The 17,218-nt window shown below is 42.7% G+C and overlaps 3 protein-coding genes across 3 annotated transcripts; 1 reads left to right on the forward strand and 2 right to left on the reverse strand.

Moving 5' to 3' along the window:
- Positions 1–6,137: 6,137 nt before the first annotated feature.
- Positions 6,138–9,790, reverse strand: b4gat1 (beta-1,4-glucuronyltransferase 1). Its single transcript, XM_084003118.1, has 2 exons — positions 8,372–9,790; positions 6,138–8,157 (listed from the first exon to the last, which is right to left on the reverse strand). The coding sequence occupies exons 1-2, from the start codon at positions 9,470–9,472 to the stop codon at positions 7,966–7,968; spliced, it is 1,293 nt and encodes a 430-aa protein (XP_083859244.1). The 5' UTR covers positions 9,473–9,790; the 3' UTR covers positions 6,138–7,965.
- Positions 9,791–11,564: 1,774 nt separating this feature from the next.
- Positions 11,565–13,661, reverse strand: pfdn2 (prefoldin subunit 2). The gene is made up of 4 exons (XM_084003231.1): positions 13,557–13,661; positions 12,641–12,729; positions 12,353–12,476; positions 11,565–12,217 (listed from the first exon to the last, which is right to left on the reverse strand). The coding sequence occupies exons 1-4, from the start codon at positions 13,635–13,637 to the stop codon at positions 12,026–12,028; spliced, it is 486 nt and encodes a 161-aa protein (XP_083859357.1). The 5' UTR covers positions 13,638–13,661; the 3' UTR covers positions 11,565–12,025.
- Positions 13,662–14,144: 483 nt separating this feature from the next.
- Positions 14,145–16,848, forward strand: nit1 (nitrilase 1). Its single transcript, XM_084003257.1, has 6 exons — positions 14,145–14,330; positions 14,689–14,922; positions 15,029–15,132; positions 15,250–15,386; positions 15,720–15,845; positions 15,938–16,848. Exons 1-6 carry the CDS (start codon positions 14,242–14,244, stop codon positions 16,202–16,204), a joined length of 957 nt encoding a protein of 318 aa, XP_083859383.1. The 5' UTR covers positions 14,145–14,241; the 3' UTR covers positions 16,205–16,848.
- Positions 16,849–17,218: the final 370 nt, after the last annotated feature.

Here is a 17,218-nt window from a genome sequence, read left to right on the forward strand (position 1 = left end):
TCCGTCGCCGTGGAGTGAGAGAGGGCTAGATCTCTTCATTCAATAGACACAGGTGATATAAAGTAAATGTGGGCTGCATTTTCAGCAAATACTGAAGGGGCATTTCATTAAAACATTAAAACCAAATATGGGCCAGCTAAATCAGATATTTGAATATTTATAAAGCATGAATATAAATTAAGGGAATAAAGAAGCATATTGTCAGCGTTAATAAAAAAAAAAGCTCTATCAGCTTGCAGAGATCTTGTGCGAGAAAGCTTGTGAGTTTAGAAGTATTCGTTTTGTCCAACTGCAACACCCAGGGCTGCCACTGACAATTAGTTTGTAATAGTTTTTCACAATTTTCCATAGCCCAAATTGACATTAAAATAACTTGTTTTCTCAATTTAACCAAACCAAATTAAGGCAGTAGCGGTGATGTCAGAAATCAGAGTGTGGATAGGTAGTATATTTGATTTAAAGTCACTAGAAGGCTGTTTCCCTAAAGCGACTCAGTTCAGACTGTTTAACAGTAGATATCAGGAGGAGGATCAGGTAATAATGACGACTTGTTAGGGATATTAAGTTGTCAATTTCCTTCAGGTTGTTCAGAATGTAGGAACCCAGAAGGTCCTTCAAAGTCCGTGATCTTGCATCACGTGACCCCATTAACTTTAATTAATAAGCGAGTCACAGCAAAAAGCTCTTTTACACCCCAAGGTGTGAAGCGGAAAGCTGTCTGGAGATCATTCGTGTAACGAGATGTCCCTTCCAGGTACCGTCAGCTCGTGGATCGGGGTAGCCGCTCCCTCCCAGCGAACCGCCCCCAGACGGTATCATGCTCGCTGTTGAAGGATCAGCTTACCGCAAGCTCACGGTTAGCTGGCAAACTCTAATTTAAGCCTTTAAAAAATAGCCCGGCAAATCGCCGCTCCATTGGCTTATATGGTGTCTTGTCTGATTTGTAGTGGGTTTGTTTGAACAGGCTGAGTAACATGGGACGCTTGAAAACCCTGGAAACGCTTTAAAGTTCGTTTGAAAGAATCAGATGTGGGAAATAATAGAAATGTGACCAAGTAACTATTCAATTTCCGTCTGCTTAAAGGTGCTTTTTCTGTACATTTAGTTCATTTAAACGTGGCGTTTAACTTATTTAACTAGGAGTGAAAGGAACTGCTGCTTATTATATAGAATAAAAACAAATAAAGCTTAATTTGTGGGTTTCAGTTGCCACCCTCTTTATATTTGCCAAGTTGTAGGTAACTAAACTAAAACCTAATATGCATTTTAACTGATAGTACTGCAGATTTAATCTTGTGTCTTTACTAAAGTACTTCCAGTACTTCCACATTTAATTAGTATGAAGTTTTCATTATTGTTAGTTCAACTGAGCTTCTGATATGAAATGGCATAACCGTCATATAGTATATAAACTATACATGAGTTTGCAATAATGTCTTTTTTTTAAATGATAAAACAAGTATATTTGTTATTTGATTCCAGACAAATGTTGTAAAAACTGTGTTGAGGTTGAATATTTCCTGATATTGCCTCATCATATAACCCTCCTTTACCTCTGCTTCCCTCCATCATCAATGGCAGCAGGTGTTACTGGAGTTGTTTAGGAATCCTGAAGGATTTAAGGTGGGACTTATTCTTACCTAATACTATAATGCTCATTAATTCCTGCTTTGGTGACTTACGTCCCCCTGATCCTCTCGGCCCGGCCCGCCCGTCCTCGCCCTCTGTGTGCGGCGAGCAGAGGAAGGCGCGACCGGGAGGATGATTTGTCTTTTTAGAGGGACGTTGCGGAGGAAGGCGGGAACATGGGATTGTAAGATAAGGGTACGTGTCTGCGTGGGCGTGTCGAGCCCCACAAAGCTCAGAGCGCCGTGTTTCCCCTCTGAGTATTTTGTGTTACAATTGTTTGCGAGGATTTGGGGCCAAAACAATAGTTTCTTAGTTGGGGTGGGGGAAGACGCGGTAAAGTGCATTTTCTCCCTCGAGTGGAAATCCTGAGTGCAAACCTGATGATCACAAGAGCTGGGCCTATTTAAACCACCTTGTACTGGCTGGACAAGCACTTTATAAACATTTAGGGACACACCTTGTGTGCTCAATTGAATGTAATTTGTGCATTTCCATAATTAGAAAAATCTCTCTGAATTTCCTCAGTAAAAGAAGTGGAAAATCATCAAACAAAAATCATTGTTTGGTGTCACAACTCAGGATATTTTCCTTACTAAACCACCACGCATGCAGGCCCATTATAGCGAGGCAAACGGAGGAAAACTGTGCCCGTTGGTGACCTCTCTGTGAGGAGGGGTCGGGCTATGACACGTACGCCTACGGTGGTCGCTCTGTTTGTTTTCTATAGTCTCGTGTCTGACAACATGGGGGGGATGGAGCCTCTGTCAACACGTGTCATAATGAGAGGATCATCTCTCACATGGAAGCTGGAAACAGCGTGGTCAAGCACTTGACAGAATAAGTGTAAACATTATATAATATAAAGTGAAATGAGTGTAATCAAACCCCTTCCATTATGTTTTTGCATAATGACAACAAACTGCAACTTTAAGAGACTTCTGCTCCTCTATTTACTTACATTCTGGGACATTTCATGCAAAAAAATAGTGTAATTCTGTTGCTTTTCCAGCCTTAACACACATATTCAAAGTTAAAATGAGTCATTGGTCCAGGATATACGTATATTAGCCATAGGCCTGCACATATCTTATACAGAGACTTCATGGCAGGAAGAAAACTCACACAGTAGTAGTGAAAACCAACAGTCACCCTCGCTCCGAGCTTATATTGATTTTGTCATGTTGTGTGATCCTTTGATACAAGGGCTGACCGCTCAACTAAAATTTAATCTGTCATATAAACCCGACTTAATCTCCTGCGTTGCAACTGCTTTATTAAGGATATTAACTAGAGCAGGTGCCAGGTTACGGTTGATATCGAGGCAGCTTCTTTATAGTATAACCAGTTAATTTGAATCTTTAGCGCTACCTCTCAGACTTTTTATTTGTAATTTAAGTCAGGAAAATCCATATTTGATGAGTTTCTCCGTCGCGGTCGTAGGCTGAAATCCTTCAGGTAATCTTTGAGACATTGTTGGCATACACATGGTTATGTTGTGTAAACACTGGGGTAATTGTATCATAGCTTCCATCATCTGTTAATACACGGCACTGATCGATTGATGCAGAATTAAGTCACAGTGGTGAGCTGTGTGGCAGCTCCTGGAACATGAAGCTCGTGTTTTAGTAAGTTTTATGTATCGTATATAGATGCACATGTGGATGACTTTTAATGGACTTCACCTGAGTGTGTGTTGGTTGTGTATATTCTTCTGCTCTTCTGTCTATTGTGTCTTTTACCCGCTGGGTTCATGTGACAGCAGGGGTGGGAGGCTAAGAGCTTGGTGAGAAGGATTACCTATATCTGTTAGGCCTCCTTTTCTTTCCCCGGGGCAGTGTCACGTCTCATTACTTCTGTCCTCCAGCCCGGATAGTCTGGCTTTAGCGGGATACATTTAAAATGCGGGCAGCCTGGGCGTCCAAGAACACCAGGTTTAGAGGCAGAGTGATACACTCGCCCTCTGCCTGAGAGGCTTTTTCCCCCAGTAAGCGGACAGGTAAACTTCTCCCAAAGCTGGCATTGGAGGCGGTTAAGCCTCCACTTGTTTAAGTGAAACGGATGGTTGCATCTGAGAGGGAGACGTGCTGCTACAAACTGCATGTAATTAGCGTGTACTGGAGTACGCTTCACATGTATGAGGAAGAGAGGAGGGGGTTTTATAAAGGGAGGTTGTATGGATGGAGAAATGTGGGGAACCAGCTATTAAATGTGAGGATTTGCTTCTTTATTCTGCTGTATATATCATTATGAATTCAACATCTTCTTATATATTATTTGTTACGACATGCAGTTCTCACATTTAAAAATGATAATGCTGGAACTATTTATCAATCAGGTGTGACTATTTGCTGCCTATCTATCGTTGTTATCTAGTTTTGGATGGTTGATTGGACACAATCATTTAGGAGAAATGTTTTAGGTATTTTCCACTGTTTTCTATTCCATTTATTGATCATTCAACACATTAATTGATCATGAATTGGACTGTTTTCCCCTCCCTGTCAGGACAGTAAAATGTGGGTTTTTACCTTTGCATTATTGTCTAAACCTCTTCTTATGTGACGTTTGTCACAGAGCTGACATACAACTCTTGCGCGGCAAATACACAAGTCAACATTCTGATATAGTTTATTCTAAGTCTTCTTAACGGTTAACATATTCATTCAGTAAGTGTAAAGATCTCTTCAACCATTCCTCTAAACCATTTGGCCTAATCACTTGCAAATCCTTCCAGTCAAGTGGCTCATTAGCAGAAATCACTGATGCTAAGCCGAGTGGCATAAACATCCCCTATGGTCCTTTTCCATTCAAGCTGCTGTTAAACATGCTACAGTGGACAAACAACCCAATTTGTTTCATTTTGCGATTTCCTTTCATCGGCGTGGGTCATTGACATTTCTCACCCATTCACTGACCCACAACGGCCCCCGCATGTCTACAGCGCCTGAATGCTGACCCCTCGCTCTCGTTGCCCTCGCCCTCTCCTCCCTCCCTCCCCGAGGAACCCCCCACCGCCTGCTCATCTCGCCCTCCAGCTGGTTCCCTCCACCGTCCAGAATCCGCGGAGCTCTCCTGGCCTTAGCAGGGCGGCTAATCTAGATGGCGGGAGGCCTCCCTCCTGCTAGCGTACACAAGAGAGGGCAGCCCTAATTGCTTATGTCGTAAAGCTCTCTGACCCAAATAAGCCTCCACTCCCCAAAGCTGTCGATATAACCCCACTTTACCTCACCAAACCTGCCTCTCCTGATCCACAAGCCACCCCCCCCTCCTAACATTTCTGCACCTTCTGCCACATTATTAACACCCAGGACAGGGGGAGATGGGGAGGAGAAAATGACCACCGTGGGGACGCAGCATGCGTAGTAATAGTAGCTTATTTATGCAGGAAAATAACACATTTTATTAGAAAAAGTCAGAAGAGACAAAACGTTATAGATGCATGAATAATCTTCCTCAAAAATATGTGTAAAAGAATTGTCCTTGTATGTTAAAGTAAGATCTTTCGGAGAGGGATAAATCAACCAGAAAGCAAAAGTGCCAGATATTTTGCAAACGACACACAGCTCCATCAGGTGGGACGGTGATTAGGTGCGCTCAATGAAAGCCCATCCAAAGCCAAAGCACGGCGTTGCGTGCAGCTAGCTCTCGCATGCCCGGCTCATTATGGAGCCCGGTAATGCAGGCTTAGCCACAAAATGCCACAGTGCCTCGGACAGTCGACGAGTGCCAAATGTCACACGTGCTCTACTTCACCGACAGATGGCCAGTTCACCGATCAACCCCAACTTTAAAGCTACATAACCGATATCGATGTTTTTTTATAAGTCAACTTTCTAAAAAGTTTGTTAGAGGGACTTTAAATAGGATATCATGAACGTCCATCAGATTAGGAGGCTTCTTGGGTGGTGTCGCTGTTCAGCTGAAATTAATTTCAAACAGGAGACTCGATGAAGTTCACTTTAATACAGGTCTTAATTACTAAATAGGAGCTTTTAACTGGATGTTAGCCTGACTCACCCTGTAATCATGCTAATGCTGTTGGTGCAGGGATGCCTTTAAAGCCCTATCTTAAGCCACGTTACACCACAGGTTAATGTCAACCCTGTCAAGTGCTTGGTTAACGATACTCCCGCTGATATCTTGTAGTTTTTCACGTGGTGAATGACCCGCTACGGAGATGCTACAAATTCCTACATGACTTTGGACACAAGTTGAGCTCAAATGAGTGAGAACTGCTGTGTTGTGTGTTAGAAATGTGTTTTCTTGACATTAATCTCTAGTTCTTGGCCCGTCCTGCCTTCAGCTTCTACACCATCTATTTAAGTGATGATTCCAGAAACACTTAAGACATTACTCGTCCTCTAAAATCACGCTGGTGCAGTTAATTGATTGCATTTGTGCATTTCCAAGTGCTCAAAGATCTTTTCTGGTGACTTGAAAAATATTGTTCAGACTGTATCTGGTATAATATTTACTAAAACAATCAATGTCAGATAAAAGTTGTAGGTTTAATAGAAATTCCAACAATACAAATCAGGCATTATATTTTGTGAAATAAATACAAAAGAAAATGTATGAGAAATAAATCACCACATCACGTCATCACACAAGTAATATGTCTAAATTGATCTCGCTCCAAAAATACAGAATAAAGATGATTTATAGTGGTCGTAAAGCAGTAAAAGTTCCACAGCAAACGTCGTTTTTCGCACCAAACACAATTTTCGTGCTACAGTTTTCCTGCTTAGGGTCATTAAAATAAAAAAATAATCACAATAAATATATCTTAAACACTACAAGTGTTCTCTGAAATCAACAATTACACATGAACTTAACACCTAAAAGTAACCAAACATCTTAAATGCATACTTTGCAGTACATATGCGGTTTATGTGAGAGGAGTGGTTTGTGTGTAATACTGTATGTGCTACGGAGTCATGATTGGATAAACTATAGTGGTGTTTTTCATTTCCACAGACTGCTCTAGTTTGGTTTACATTTTGATTGTGTTTTTCTGCATGTTACATTTCTACCTGTAGCCCCATCATATACTTAATAATCTCATAATTATCATCACATCATCCCTGTTATAATACAGTAGTTTTCCACAGTGTTGGCAACATCGTAGTGTCATAACATGTAACGTTTCCCCGTGCTTTGTTGTCTACACTTGTGAGTAATCTCTTCAGACAGTTTTTGGCAACAACGAGCTCTCACAGGGTCCTGTGATACAGAGACATGCGTCCCCCTGAGCGCCGGACAACACTAGCGTGGTTTAATCTCCCTGCTTTAGTGATCCTCACGTTCACTTCAGGCTGAAGCACTGAAAGATCAAGTGCCTGTTGCCATCTGGTGGTCATTGATTGATGTTTCCTTTGAACGCCGTGTCGAACATTCAAACTGAAAACACAGTGGTACGATTGTGGGGAAAAACTGGGTTTGTGTTCAACCAGATAATCAGACTGAATCGTCTTTTTTTCTCCTCCACTTTATTATTATTGAAAAGCTGAAAATATCTGGAACCAAGCTAGACTTTTGTGGACATCCTGCCAGAATTTAAAGTCCAACTAAAATTTAAATAATGCAGCCTGACTACTGTATTCAAAACCCCAAAAGGAAGAATTATATATATTTTGTTTTCCTTTTAAACCATATTTGCAGATAGCAATATTGGATCTCTCAGCTGGGATCTCCCTATTTTGGGGATAGAAAGACATTTTTTCCTCATTTTAAATAATAAAAAACTGTAACTATGACTTTTACCTTTGACAGCAAAAGGAGAGAACTAATGTGATTTCAGTTGATCTTGGATAAACAGCCTTTCCATGAAATGTAGAGCCTTTAACTTCATATTACAGTACGTACTCTAAAATGTGGATGTTTTTGTTCATCAGGATGTCTATTTGAGTGAATAAGACTTGCAGTTACATTTGTGTCTATTTCAGTACGTAAAAATGTACCGCATGTGCTTTGATATTAATGTCGATCATATGGCATCTAGATTTTGGATTTGCGTTTGATTCAGAGTCAGTTTTTTCCCATCTTGAATGATCATTTCTGTCTTTCAGTCCCAGCAAGCAGGGCGCTCTCTCTGAAACCTCCAGGGGAACATTTCTCTGCTGCTCACTTTAAGAGAGACTTGAAACAAACCCAAGCGTTGGATTCCATTAAACTCCTTCAGTGCCGGCATCACGAGAAATCAAAGAAAAAACTAGGACGTTTCAGGCAGAGAGAGAGAGTCTGACTGGAAGCCAAAGAAGAAACATGGAAGTCGATCATTTCAGCAGAACACTGATTTCTTCAGAGACTAACGGAGGCAGGATGTATGATCTCGCCTCAGCACCGCCGGTTGGAGGACGGGTATTTGGTTTTCAGGCCCTCTTTGAAGCTGCGAAACAGAACGCGGTTCCGTTTGTTCTCCTCGTCCTTCTTGGCGTGGAACTCCCCCTGGATCTTGAAGCCCCGGTGCACCACGAAGGCCGAGCTCAGCACCGAGAACCTGAATCCGGCCACATGGAGCTCGCAGGCCTGGGGGGGGGAGACACGGAGGGTGAGAATGATAGACTGTGCAGAGGATAGAGGAGATTAGTAGAAAGGTGACAGCAGCAGAGGCCAAGATAACCTGACCTTTACTCCCTGTGGGTCAAAGAACACTGGATCTTATGTTTTTGCATGTCCTTACTCCCCAATGCATTCGATTACATTCAAACTGGACAAAAAAAATAGATGAAATTCTGCAAACCTGGCTGATACGATTGAAGCCATATTGCTTGAAGTTCTCGTCATAGAGGGGCACAGTGTGGGGCCCGATGTAGAAAGGCTCCCAGGGGTCCACCCAGGTGAGCCTGTAGGCGACCTCCAGGTTGCTCGCCCCCCTGACGTGGCTGTTGACCCACTGCGAGTAGTTGGTGGGGGCCTGACAGCGAGGACACAGCTCCTCGTAAAAGGGCCGGACCTCACCGACCTGGTAGAGCTGAACCAACTCGGCCTTGTTGGCGGGCATCTTCCGGGCGTGGCGGATCTCGAAGGCAGGCAACACAAACACCTGATCGCTCACCGGTTCACTCATGATCATGGCCAGGAACTGCTGGTACAGGTCGGCGCTCGGCATCATGTCGATGTCGATGACCAGGATGTAGGAGGACTCGGTGCCGCCCCGGGCGACGTTCCGAAGCAGGTTGTTGGGGTAGGAGACGTTTCCACTGATGGCGTAGTTCTGGGATTTATCCCTGTGGGACTCCAGTCTGGAGAACACGGAGGCGCAGTCCTCCAGCCCGGCAAAGTGCTCACGGTCCTGCTCGGGGAAGCTGGCCATCTCTCCGGAGAGGCAGACCAGGTGGAAGTCCACCAGGGACTGGATCTGGGGACAGAAGAAGCTGAGTGCATAGACCAGAGCTGTGGCAAACTTGACATCTTGCCCCTGTGCGAATATGGCCACCGAGAGGGGGTTGTGCCACCGTTCCAGGAGGGAGTCCAGGTGATGCAGGTTGTTGATGGTTGTGTGTGTGGCCAAAGCCAGGACATTGGAGCCGGGGTCGGTTCCCGGTTTATGATTTGTGGTGAAATCACTTTTGATCAAGTTCTTGTACACCCGGTACTGACCGCTGTGGTCAAAGATCCCACCGGTGGACAGCGAGTACCTCAGGCGCTCCTTCCGCGAGTTCTTCTCGGGGTGGCCATTCCTCTTGCCCCCGGAGCCTCCAAAGAGCTCGGAGTACCGGTACCGCTGCTGCTTACCGTGAAACTTGGACAAGAAGGACAGGTATATGAGCTGCAGGAGCGCCACTATCAGCAGAGCACTCAGCACCACTTTGAAGACGGAGCATTTCTTGGAGAGATGCATTCCCGAGGAGCTGCAGACGGTCCGACTAGTGTACACAAAGCGGGTCCGGAGCACCGGAGCAGGCTGTATCCTCGAGGGCTGGCTATTTCGGTCCCAGCTAACATCGCCTACATTGCTATCGCGATGCTAACCCCGCAGCCCGCACGGCTGGAAGCGCAGACAATACCTGCATTATTCTGCCGGTCAGTGGCACACCTGCCCCGGGATGTTCACACGGGCCTCGACGGCAAGATTAACACGACGCTTCTAGTCCGGATTTCTGGATCTCCATCAGAAAAATCACAACAACACGGTTGCTACCGTTCTGCTGCTGCGACGGCGGCGCGTGTGTCCATACGTAACAACCGTAATGCCGGAAATAAAGGCGCATCCGAATGTGGTAGCAAAGCTAGCTGTTAGCTGTTGCGAACGGTAAAAAGGAAAAATACAAGGCTCAGTCAGTTCACGTGTGTTTGAGAGCATTAAAATAAATATTTATTATGGTAACACGATTATCTGTAACCAGTATGATGATTGTCTATTATAAGATGGCACCAATATGTGTATGGCAGTCCATAAGACGAGGTGGCCGAGTGGTTAAGGCGATGGACTGCTAATCCATTGTGCTCTGCACGCGTGGGTTCGAATCCCATCCTCGTCGGGTTCCAACTTTTCGATTTTTTAAATTTTTTTTACATCTAGTTTTCACCACTTACTTATATAAGCATGCGACTGGACAACGAGAGTCCTCTCTATACAGACAGCAGCTATTTTACAGCAGTGTACCATCAAATGCCTAGTTTCTTTATATGCATAATTCCCATTATAGGGAATAGATAGACGGCATGGTACATAAAGCAAAATGCTTTGCTCAATGTATGCATACTACACTTTAATTTGAATTAAAAAGTACAGTTATTTACCTCAAAAGACATGAATGTGAATTCTGCCCATTGCAAATAATGTAGCAACGGCTGTTGTTGTGGGGATATATAGACTAGATTTTAATTTTCACCAATCAGACAAACAGACAAATCTGTGAGAAAAAGAGATGACAATCAGTGAACCCTAATTTTAATGGTAAATGGACCTGCGTTTATATAGCGCTTTTCTAGCTAACTAGCTACTCAAGGCGCTTCACATACTACATTCAGTCACTTTTACCCTTTCACACACACATTCATACACTGATGGAAGAGGAGCCGCCTGTACATCAGGATCTAACACATTCATACACCGATGGCGCAGCATCGGGAGGAGAAGGGGGTTCAGTATCTTACCCAAGGATACGTCTGCATGCAGACTAGAGGAGCCGGGATTCGAACCGCCAATCTTCTGATTGAAGGACGACTCGCTCTACCTCTGACTGCACCATTTGCAGTTTCACTTTGGCAATCTGAACATGAAATTTACCACGCACGTCTGGAACACTGCTTGAATGGGTTTTACCTCCTGATACAGTGGTGATGTTAACAGCAAGTGCTTTTAGACGTACATTAACAAGAATTCAAGACGCCACACTAAAGAAAAACAATCGTGAAATTTTAATTCAACAAAAACAGTGTTGTCTTCTACACAAACAGTGCAGACATCAGGTCCCAGACGGCATTACCTTAAGATTAATTTAACCAAACTCAAGCGTGCGCTACAGATCAGAAAGAATATGACTGCTTTGTGTTTTCAATGAGGGCTTTATTAAATATCTAGGTTGTGGTGATAGCACTGATTTCTAATCACCATAACATGCGCTTTAGTAACCACTGAATAATAACCTACTATTAGATTATGAAAACAAACCAGCAGCCATGGTGTGTGTGGAGAAGATTTTATGAGTAATGATTTAATATTTCAGAAAGTGTGAACAAAGCTGGTACATTCATTTTGATCTATAGTGACACGTTTAAATAATCTCATTTGTGCTTATAACACATTTTGTCAAAATGCCTTCCAGGACCTGTGCTGCCTTAGCAAGAGTGATTTATTTTAAGCTCAATCTACTTGAGGGACCTGTGAAATCATATTTTTTCCCCTAATTCTTCAATTGTCAGTCCAAAATCCCACGTACACAAAATGCAAAGGCATGCTTACTTAAACTTGCACTGTGATATAGTTATTTTATTTTAACTGTGCATCCAGGTCTCTTTTTTATCATTGAATTTTATCCCTTTTCCTTTGGGAAAAATCTTAACACGGGTAAATATTTTCTGTGACCACAAAATATTAAATTTGCTTATGTGTAAATGAGAGTCAGATTAAAACACATACTCAGAATTTAATTAAGTTTATGCCACAATATTTCAGAAATAAAAAAAGTCAGCTTCACTAAAAGGCAAACGTAAGACAAACACCCTCATTTTTATACGCAGTAACATTCACACATACATAACACTATGTATAGTGAGTTTGTGTCTGTTGCAAAGTACTTCAGTACAAAGTGATGCATGTTTAGCAGAAATTTAATCCAAACCAAAGTTAACCTGTGAAAAGTTCAACCTAGATTCCAAGACTCCAAGCATTTTTTTTTCAGTACTGACGAAATCATAAGGCCTAATGGTCGCCCTCTATTATAACAAACTATGAGACTAATACGCCGGCTCCGCTTTTAGACCCGCCTCCTTCGCTGTCCCTGGAAGATGATCCCGACTGGCCTTGTGCCTCCGCTTCACCCTCTCCCATCAACCGGATGTTGTAGCGTTCCCTGTACTCCGTGAGCTCCCGTCCTTTCGTCTGCATCTGTGACTTGATGGACTCGATTATTTTAGAGATCTGGGGAGAAAAAGAGGTAGCAGGTATTAGAGGAAAGTGCGACTTCAACTACTACTTCAAATTGAAATAGTTAAACAATCCAACCCTGATTTTAAAAAGATAATATACATTTGTTTTTCCTTTCTCATCCATCACCTGTTCTTTGTTGCTTTCCAAAGCTGGTAGAACTTCTTTTACCGTCCTCTCCACCAACACTCCCCCTACTAGACGAAAGCATTTCCTGGAAGGATCCACTTCCCTCAGGGTGTCAACTACTAAGCTGGAATGTAAAAAACGTGGCGTTGTCACAGTTAGTCATTGCAGTTAAACAGAGATTCTGTATATATCAACATCAGATCTATGTAGGCTCAGGCAGCCGCAAACGTATGAAAGAAAGTAAACATTAAATCAAAAAGGCTTCAGGGGGGAAAATGTGCTTCCCACCTGTGCTCGTTGATCTCCATCTCCAGCTCTGCAGATTTAGAAGCCATACTTCGCTGCTCCTGACGCATCCTCTGAAATGTTGCCACCACCTGTCACACAAAGTCACACCATGAGCAACGTCACACATGCACAGACTTGTGTAATCAGTTTAAATCAATTAAACTAGTTCATTATTATCATTATAGATCAAGCACTCTGGGTTTATGGCGGTCAATCTCTAATACGTTGCCGTTAAAGACATTTATCATGATTTCCCATGCTGTAGAGACTAAGTGACTGCTAAAAATGAACTGATTGATTGATTGATAAACATAACTGTTCACTTGTTCCAGAGTGAATATTTATTGTTTTTAAGTCATCTGTCAATTGCAGCTATAGAAGATTGTGAATGGCGTTTCCCGTTACTTTTCTGATATAATATAATAAAGATGAATCCATTAATCAATTAAATAATCGTTACACTAGGTATCATCTTAAATAATGTAGGTGCAGCCCAACTTTTAGTATATTTTGCTGATTCTCTCCGGGTACAAAAGCAGCATTTTGAATACAGTAACGTTAGTCTGGATACTCTAGACGTGAGTTTAATGTGGTTTAGGGTGTTAAAAATAGACCCATTCGCCGAAGCACACCTTCACATTAGAGGCGTAACGTTACGGCTCATTAAAACGCACGACCCCCATTAAAGCGTTTGTTAGGAGCACAGCTCAGTGACTAACTGTGTAAATGTCTTCGGGCCGGCTCGCCGTGATGCATCGTTTTGTGGTGAGAAAGCAGAATTATGGCGATGGGGAAGCTAACGTTAGCCTCGGCTAGCTGGGAGTCCGATTAGCGCCTTTAGCTTCGCCGGACGCGACCGAGCGACAACCGCGGCGAGTGTACCGACTTTAGCGGCCCGGCGTGGAGGTGAAGGTACCTGTTCGGCCGACGGGCCGGACGGTTTTCCACCGGCGCTGATGCTGGACTTGCTGCCCGTGCTGCTACTGTTGGCTGCCATCTTGGAAGGGTGTCGCTGGGAAGGACCCCGCGCAGAATGTATAGGGCTGTCTGTGCGAGTGCCTGTGTGGAATTGAAGGAATTAAGCACAGCATGGAAATGGAAATACTCAAGTAAAGTACATATACCTTAAAACTTTACTTAGTTACTTCCGGGCCCCCAGAAATGTCTAACGACAGCCTAAATTCTGAATTCTGAACAACCAATATAAAATCCACAAACGTTGGATCAAAACCGAATATATATCTTGACAAGTGCAGGATTCATTTTTCACTACTATCTGCAAAATGGTTTATATAAAGTGTTTTGTCATTCTGACAAAATATATATACATAGAAGTAATACATGTACATTGTTAAAGATAATGATCTAAGTGTATTGTTGTTTTTTAATCAATCAAACCATCAAAGCTGATGTCAGCCTGTCAAAAAAGCAAATGCTCTCCAGCAGGTGGAGGTGGTGTGCTGTAATGCTGGTTTTAATCCTCTTATAAATAACAGAAGAAGAAAGCTGCCTGATTCTTCCTGAATACATTACCGAACCAAACATATGCGCTGCTAACAGACTAACCGGGACGTGACGTGGTGTCCGGGTAACTCTGACCAATGTTCACGGTCAGGTGCATTTTGGGAACATCTAGAAAGTATTTGACTTCTCTCCCAGTTTGGAGGCAACGGATCGAGCTAACTAACAGGTATGCTTATTATTCTAACAACGAATGTGTTGTTTTGCTATCTAACAAGAAACCCATGATAAAGACTACACGTGCATTGTGTTGAAAAGTTATTTATTATATCATATAATTATAGTTTTAAGTTGATATCTGCAAACATAAATGACTAAGCTAGAATGTTTTTATTTCAGGTATTGATTTAAAAGTCCTCTTATCCCAGTAGGGTCACTGTTTTTTATTGTGCAAAGCTGCACAATATTATACAATAAATATATAACAGGATGATTAGTGCAGTTAATAGTTAAACATGGTTGTCCTGACATCTTCACCAGTCATGCAGCTTCTGTGCACTGGATTTTAACTCCTCCTCCTCGTGCAGGATGTCTACTGTAACTCACCCGGTGGCTGCGGTGTGTCAGGTGACATCAACGCCGGACAAAGTGGCCAACTTCTCCGCCTGCAAACAGCTGGTGGAGGAAGCCAAGGAGCGAGGAGCCAGCATGGTCTTCCTGCCTGAAGGCTTCGACTACATCGGATCCAGTCGAGAGGAGACGCTGTCGCTGTCCGAGAGCCTGACGGGAGACACAATCTCACAGTACACCCAGCTGGCCAGGTAGACGCACAGTTCTTTATATGTCAAGAGATTTCCCAGGAGGCTGCTGGCTGAGAGCAAGATTAACTAGGATGTCTTCAGGTTTTTTAACCTCTCCTTCCTCCAGGAAGTTGGAAGTGTGGCTGTCTCTGGGAGGATTCCATGAACGAGGACCTGACTGGGAGTCTGACAGACGAATCTACAACAGTCACATCATCATAGATGATAAAGGTACTCGCCATCGAACCATCTTTAAATTCTCCCACCCTCAGAACTAAAGTAATTCAAGGTCTTATTAAAGGCTGATTGAATGTGATACATGCTGACACACTGTCATTACATCCACAGGTGACATCATTTCAGTCTACAGGAAGTCTCATATGTTTGACGTGGAGCTGCCAGAAAAAGGCGTATCCCTTAAAGAGAGTGGCTTCACCATACCGGGACCCTCCCTCGTGTCTCCAGTTCAAACTCCCATCGGCAAGGTGTCATTTTATGAGATTCAAATTAAAGCCAGAGCTGTAAATGCACATTCATTGTTAATATTAGGTGTCAGAAGACAGGTGGGGAATATTGCAATGGTTTTGAGCTCTGAATACCTTAATGCAAAATGCTTTTTTTTTTGTAAGATACAGTAGGATCATTTTTTTCCCTGCTCAAATCATATTTTATCATGGAATTTCATGGAGATATGTTCACTTTTAAACTGTATAGTTTAATATTAACCATCTAACACTGGAAATATCCACTGTTGATGTTATAGATACGTGCTGACACTGATTAAGGTGTTGGTTTTTACTTGTATTTTATCCCCACAGGTTGGCCTGGGGATCTGCTATGATCTGAGATTCCCTGAGTTGTCGCTGGCTCTGCGAAGGAACGGGGCAGACATTCTCACGTACCCATCAGCCTTCACCGTAGCAACCGGAGCCGCTCACTGGGAGGTGTGATGAGTCATGATAAGACAGCAGACTGTTTTTTTTAGATGACTCATTCTTAAGAGAAATAAACACAAACTCCATGTATGTATTCCCAGGTGTTACTCCGAGCGCGAGCCATCGAGTCCCAGTGTTTCGTGGTGGCGGCGGCGCAGGTCGGCCGGCACCACGAGAAGCGCTCGTCGTATGGCCACGCCCTGCTGGTGGACCCGTGGGGCGAGGTGCTGGGCGACTGTGGAGGGGAGAAGCCGGGCGTGGTGCTGGTGGAGGTCGACCTGGAGAAGGTCAGCAGCACCAGGAGGAACATGCCGGTCCAACAGCACCGCAGAGACACCAGTTTCTATCACAGTCTGGACACGACTTGACTGTGAGGATTGACGGACACATTCTTGTCAAATGAAGCTGTTAATGAGTAAATTATCTGCAAATTGTAGCGTTAATCAGTCATCTCTGTTTTCACTGCTCGACTTTTAATCCTTCTTGTCATCACTGCAGTGGATAATGTGATTTCCACTTTGTAAAACTCAAAGAACATCAGCTCAGAACAAATTAGTCTGTAAATGATTTTACTCGTACTGGCCAATAGATGGCACTGTTGGGTACTAATATGAGAAGTGTTGCTGTTCTGGTTAAACGTGTTGATCTGTGATCCATATCTTTAACATTTTCTGTAAATTATAAACTCAAACATATGAAAAAAACATCTTTACTTGGATTGTTTGTCTTCTGCTTCCAGTTCTCGTACTTCCTTCATACTGACATCTTCATTATTAATATTAAAATGTGAGGAAACTGAGTTAAATATATCCATTCTCTGGAGTCTTAAAGAAAAATGTTCAATTTCAGGTTCATACTTTTGTGCTTTTGTATTGAACAGCTGAAAACACTACAAACACGATGATTTTTGATACTTTATGTACATTTAACTGATAATACTTGCATACTTAAGTAGTATTTTTAATGTTTCTTTTTCTTGCAGTGAAGTATTGTCACGTTACTTTATCGTGATTCGTGATAAAAAGCACTCCGAATTATCGATCGTGCTGAATTTACATTATCGAGACTTGAAAAATGAGTGTGGCTCACTTTCGTGGCAGAGAAATCACATTAAAAAAAAAAAAGAATGCATCCTTTATTTAAGCACTTTATGATTCATCATCATCTTATTTTACGATTATTATTGTTTTTCACAAAAGAAATATGGTCCAATAAAATAATTCCCATCTTAACCGTGAGTGTGTTTTGTTGCCATTTGAAGAGTTTTAAGCACATCCTGGTGATTATCGCGATAATATCGTGAATCACGATTATTTGTGTGACGGTAGGAAACGTTCATATCGCGCCATGCAGTGATACTGGTCATCGTGACTCCATTATTA

Source organism: Eutrigla gurnardus, assembly GCF_963514095.1.
Source record: "Eutrigla gurnardus genome assembly, chromosome: 23".
NCBI classification, from domain to species: Eukaryota; Metazoa; Chordata; class Actinopteri; order Perciformes; family Triglidae; genus Eutrigla; species Eutrigla gurnardus.

Excerpts from the sequence above, each read along its gene's own strand:
- pfdn2 (XM_084003231.1), bottom strand. The coding sequence starts at position 13,637 with ATGGCAGCCAACAGTAGCAGCACGGGCAGCAAGTCCAGCATCAGCGCC. Across the intron at positions 12,477-12,640 it reads ATGGAGATCAACGAGCACAG|CTTAGTAGTTGACACCCTGA; the intron begins GTGGGAAGCACA and ends TTTACATTCCAG. Across the intron at positions 12,218-12,352 it reads TGGAAAGCAACAAAGAACAG|ATCTCTAAAATAATCGAGTC; the intron begins GTGATGGATGAG and ends TTTTCTCCCCAG.
- b4gat1 (XM_084003118.1), bottom strand. The coding sequence starts at position 9,472 with ATGCATCTCTCCAAGAAATGCTCCGTCTTCAAAGTGGTGCTGAGTGCT. Across the intron at positions 8,158-8,371 it reads GCTTCAATCGTATCAGCCAG|GCCTGCGAGCTCCATGTGGC; the intron begins GTTTGCAGAATT and ends TCCCCCCCCCAG.
- nit1 (XM_084003257.1), top strand. The coding sequence starts at position 14,242 with ATGTTCACGGTCAGGTGCATTTTGGGAACATCTAGAAAGTATTTGACT. Across the intron at positions 14,331-14,688 it reads CGGATCGAGCTAACTAACAG|GATGTCTACTGTAACTCACC; the intron begins GTATGCTTATTA and ends CTCCTCGTGCAG. Across the intron at positions 15,846-15,937 it reads CCGGAGCCGCTCACTGGGAG|GTGTTACTCCGAGCGCGAGC; the intron begins GTGTGATGAGTC and ends ATGTATTCCCAG.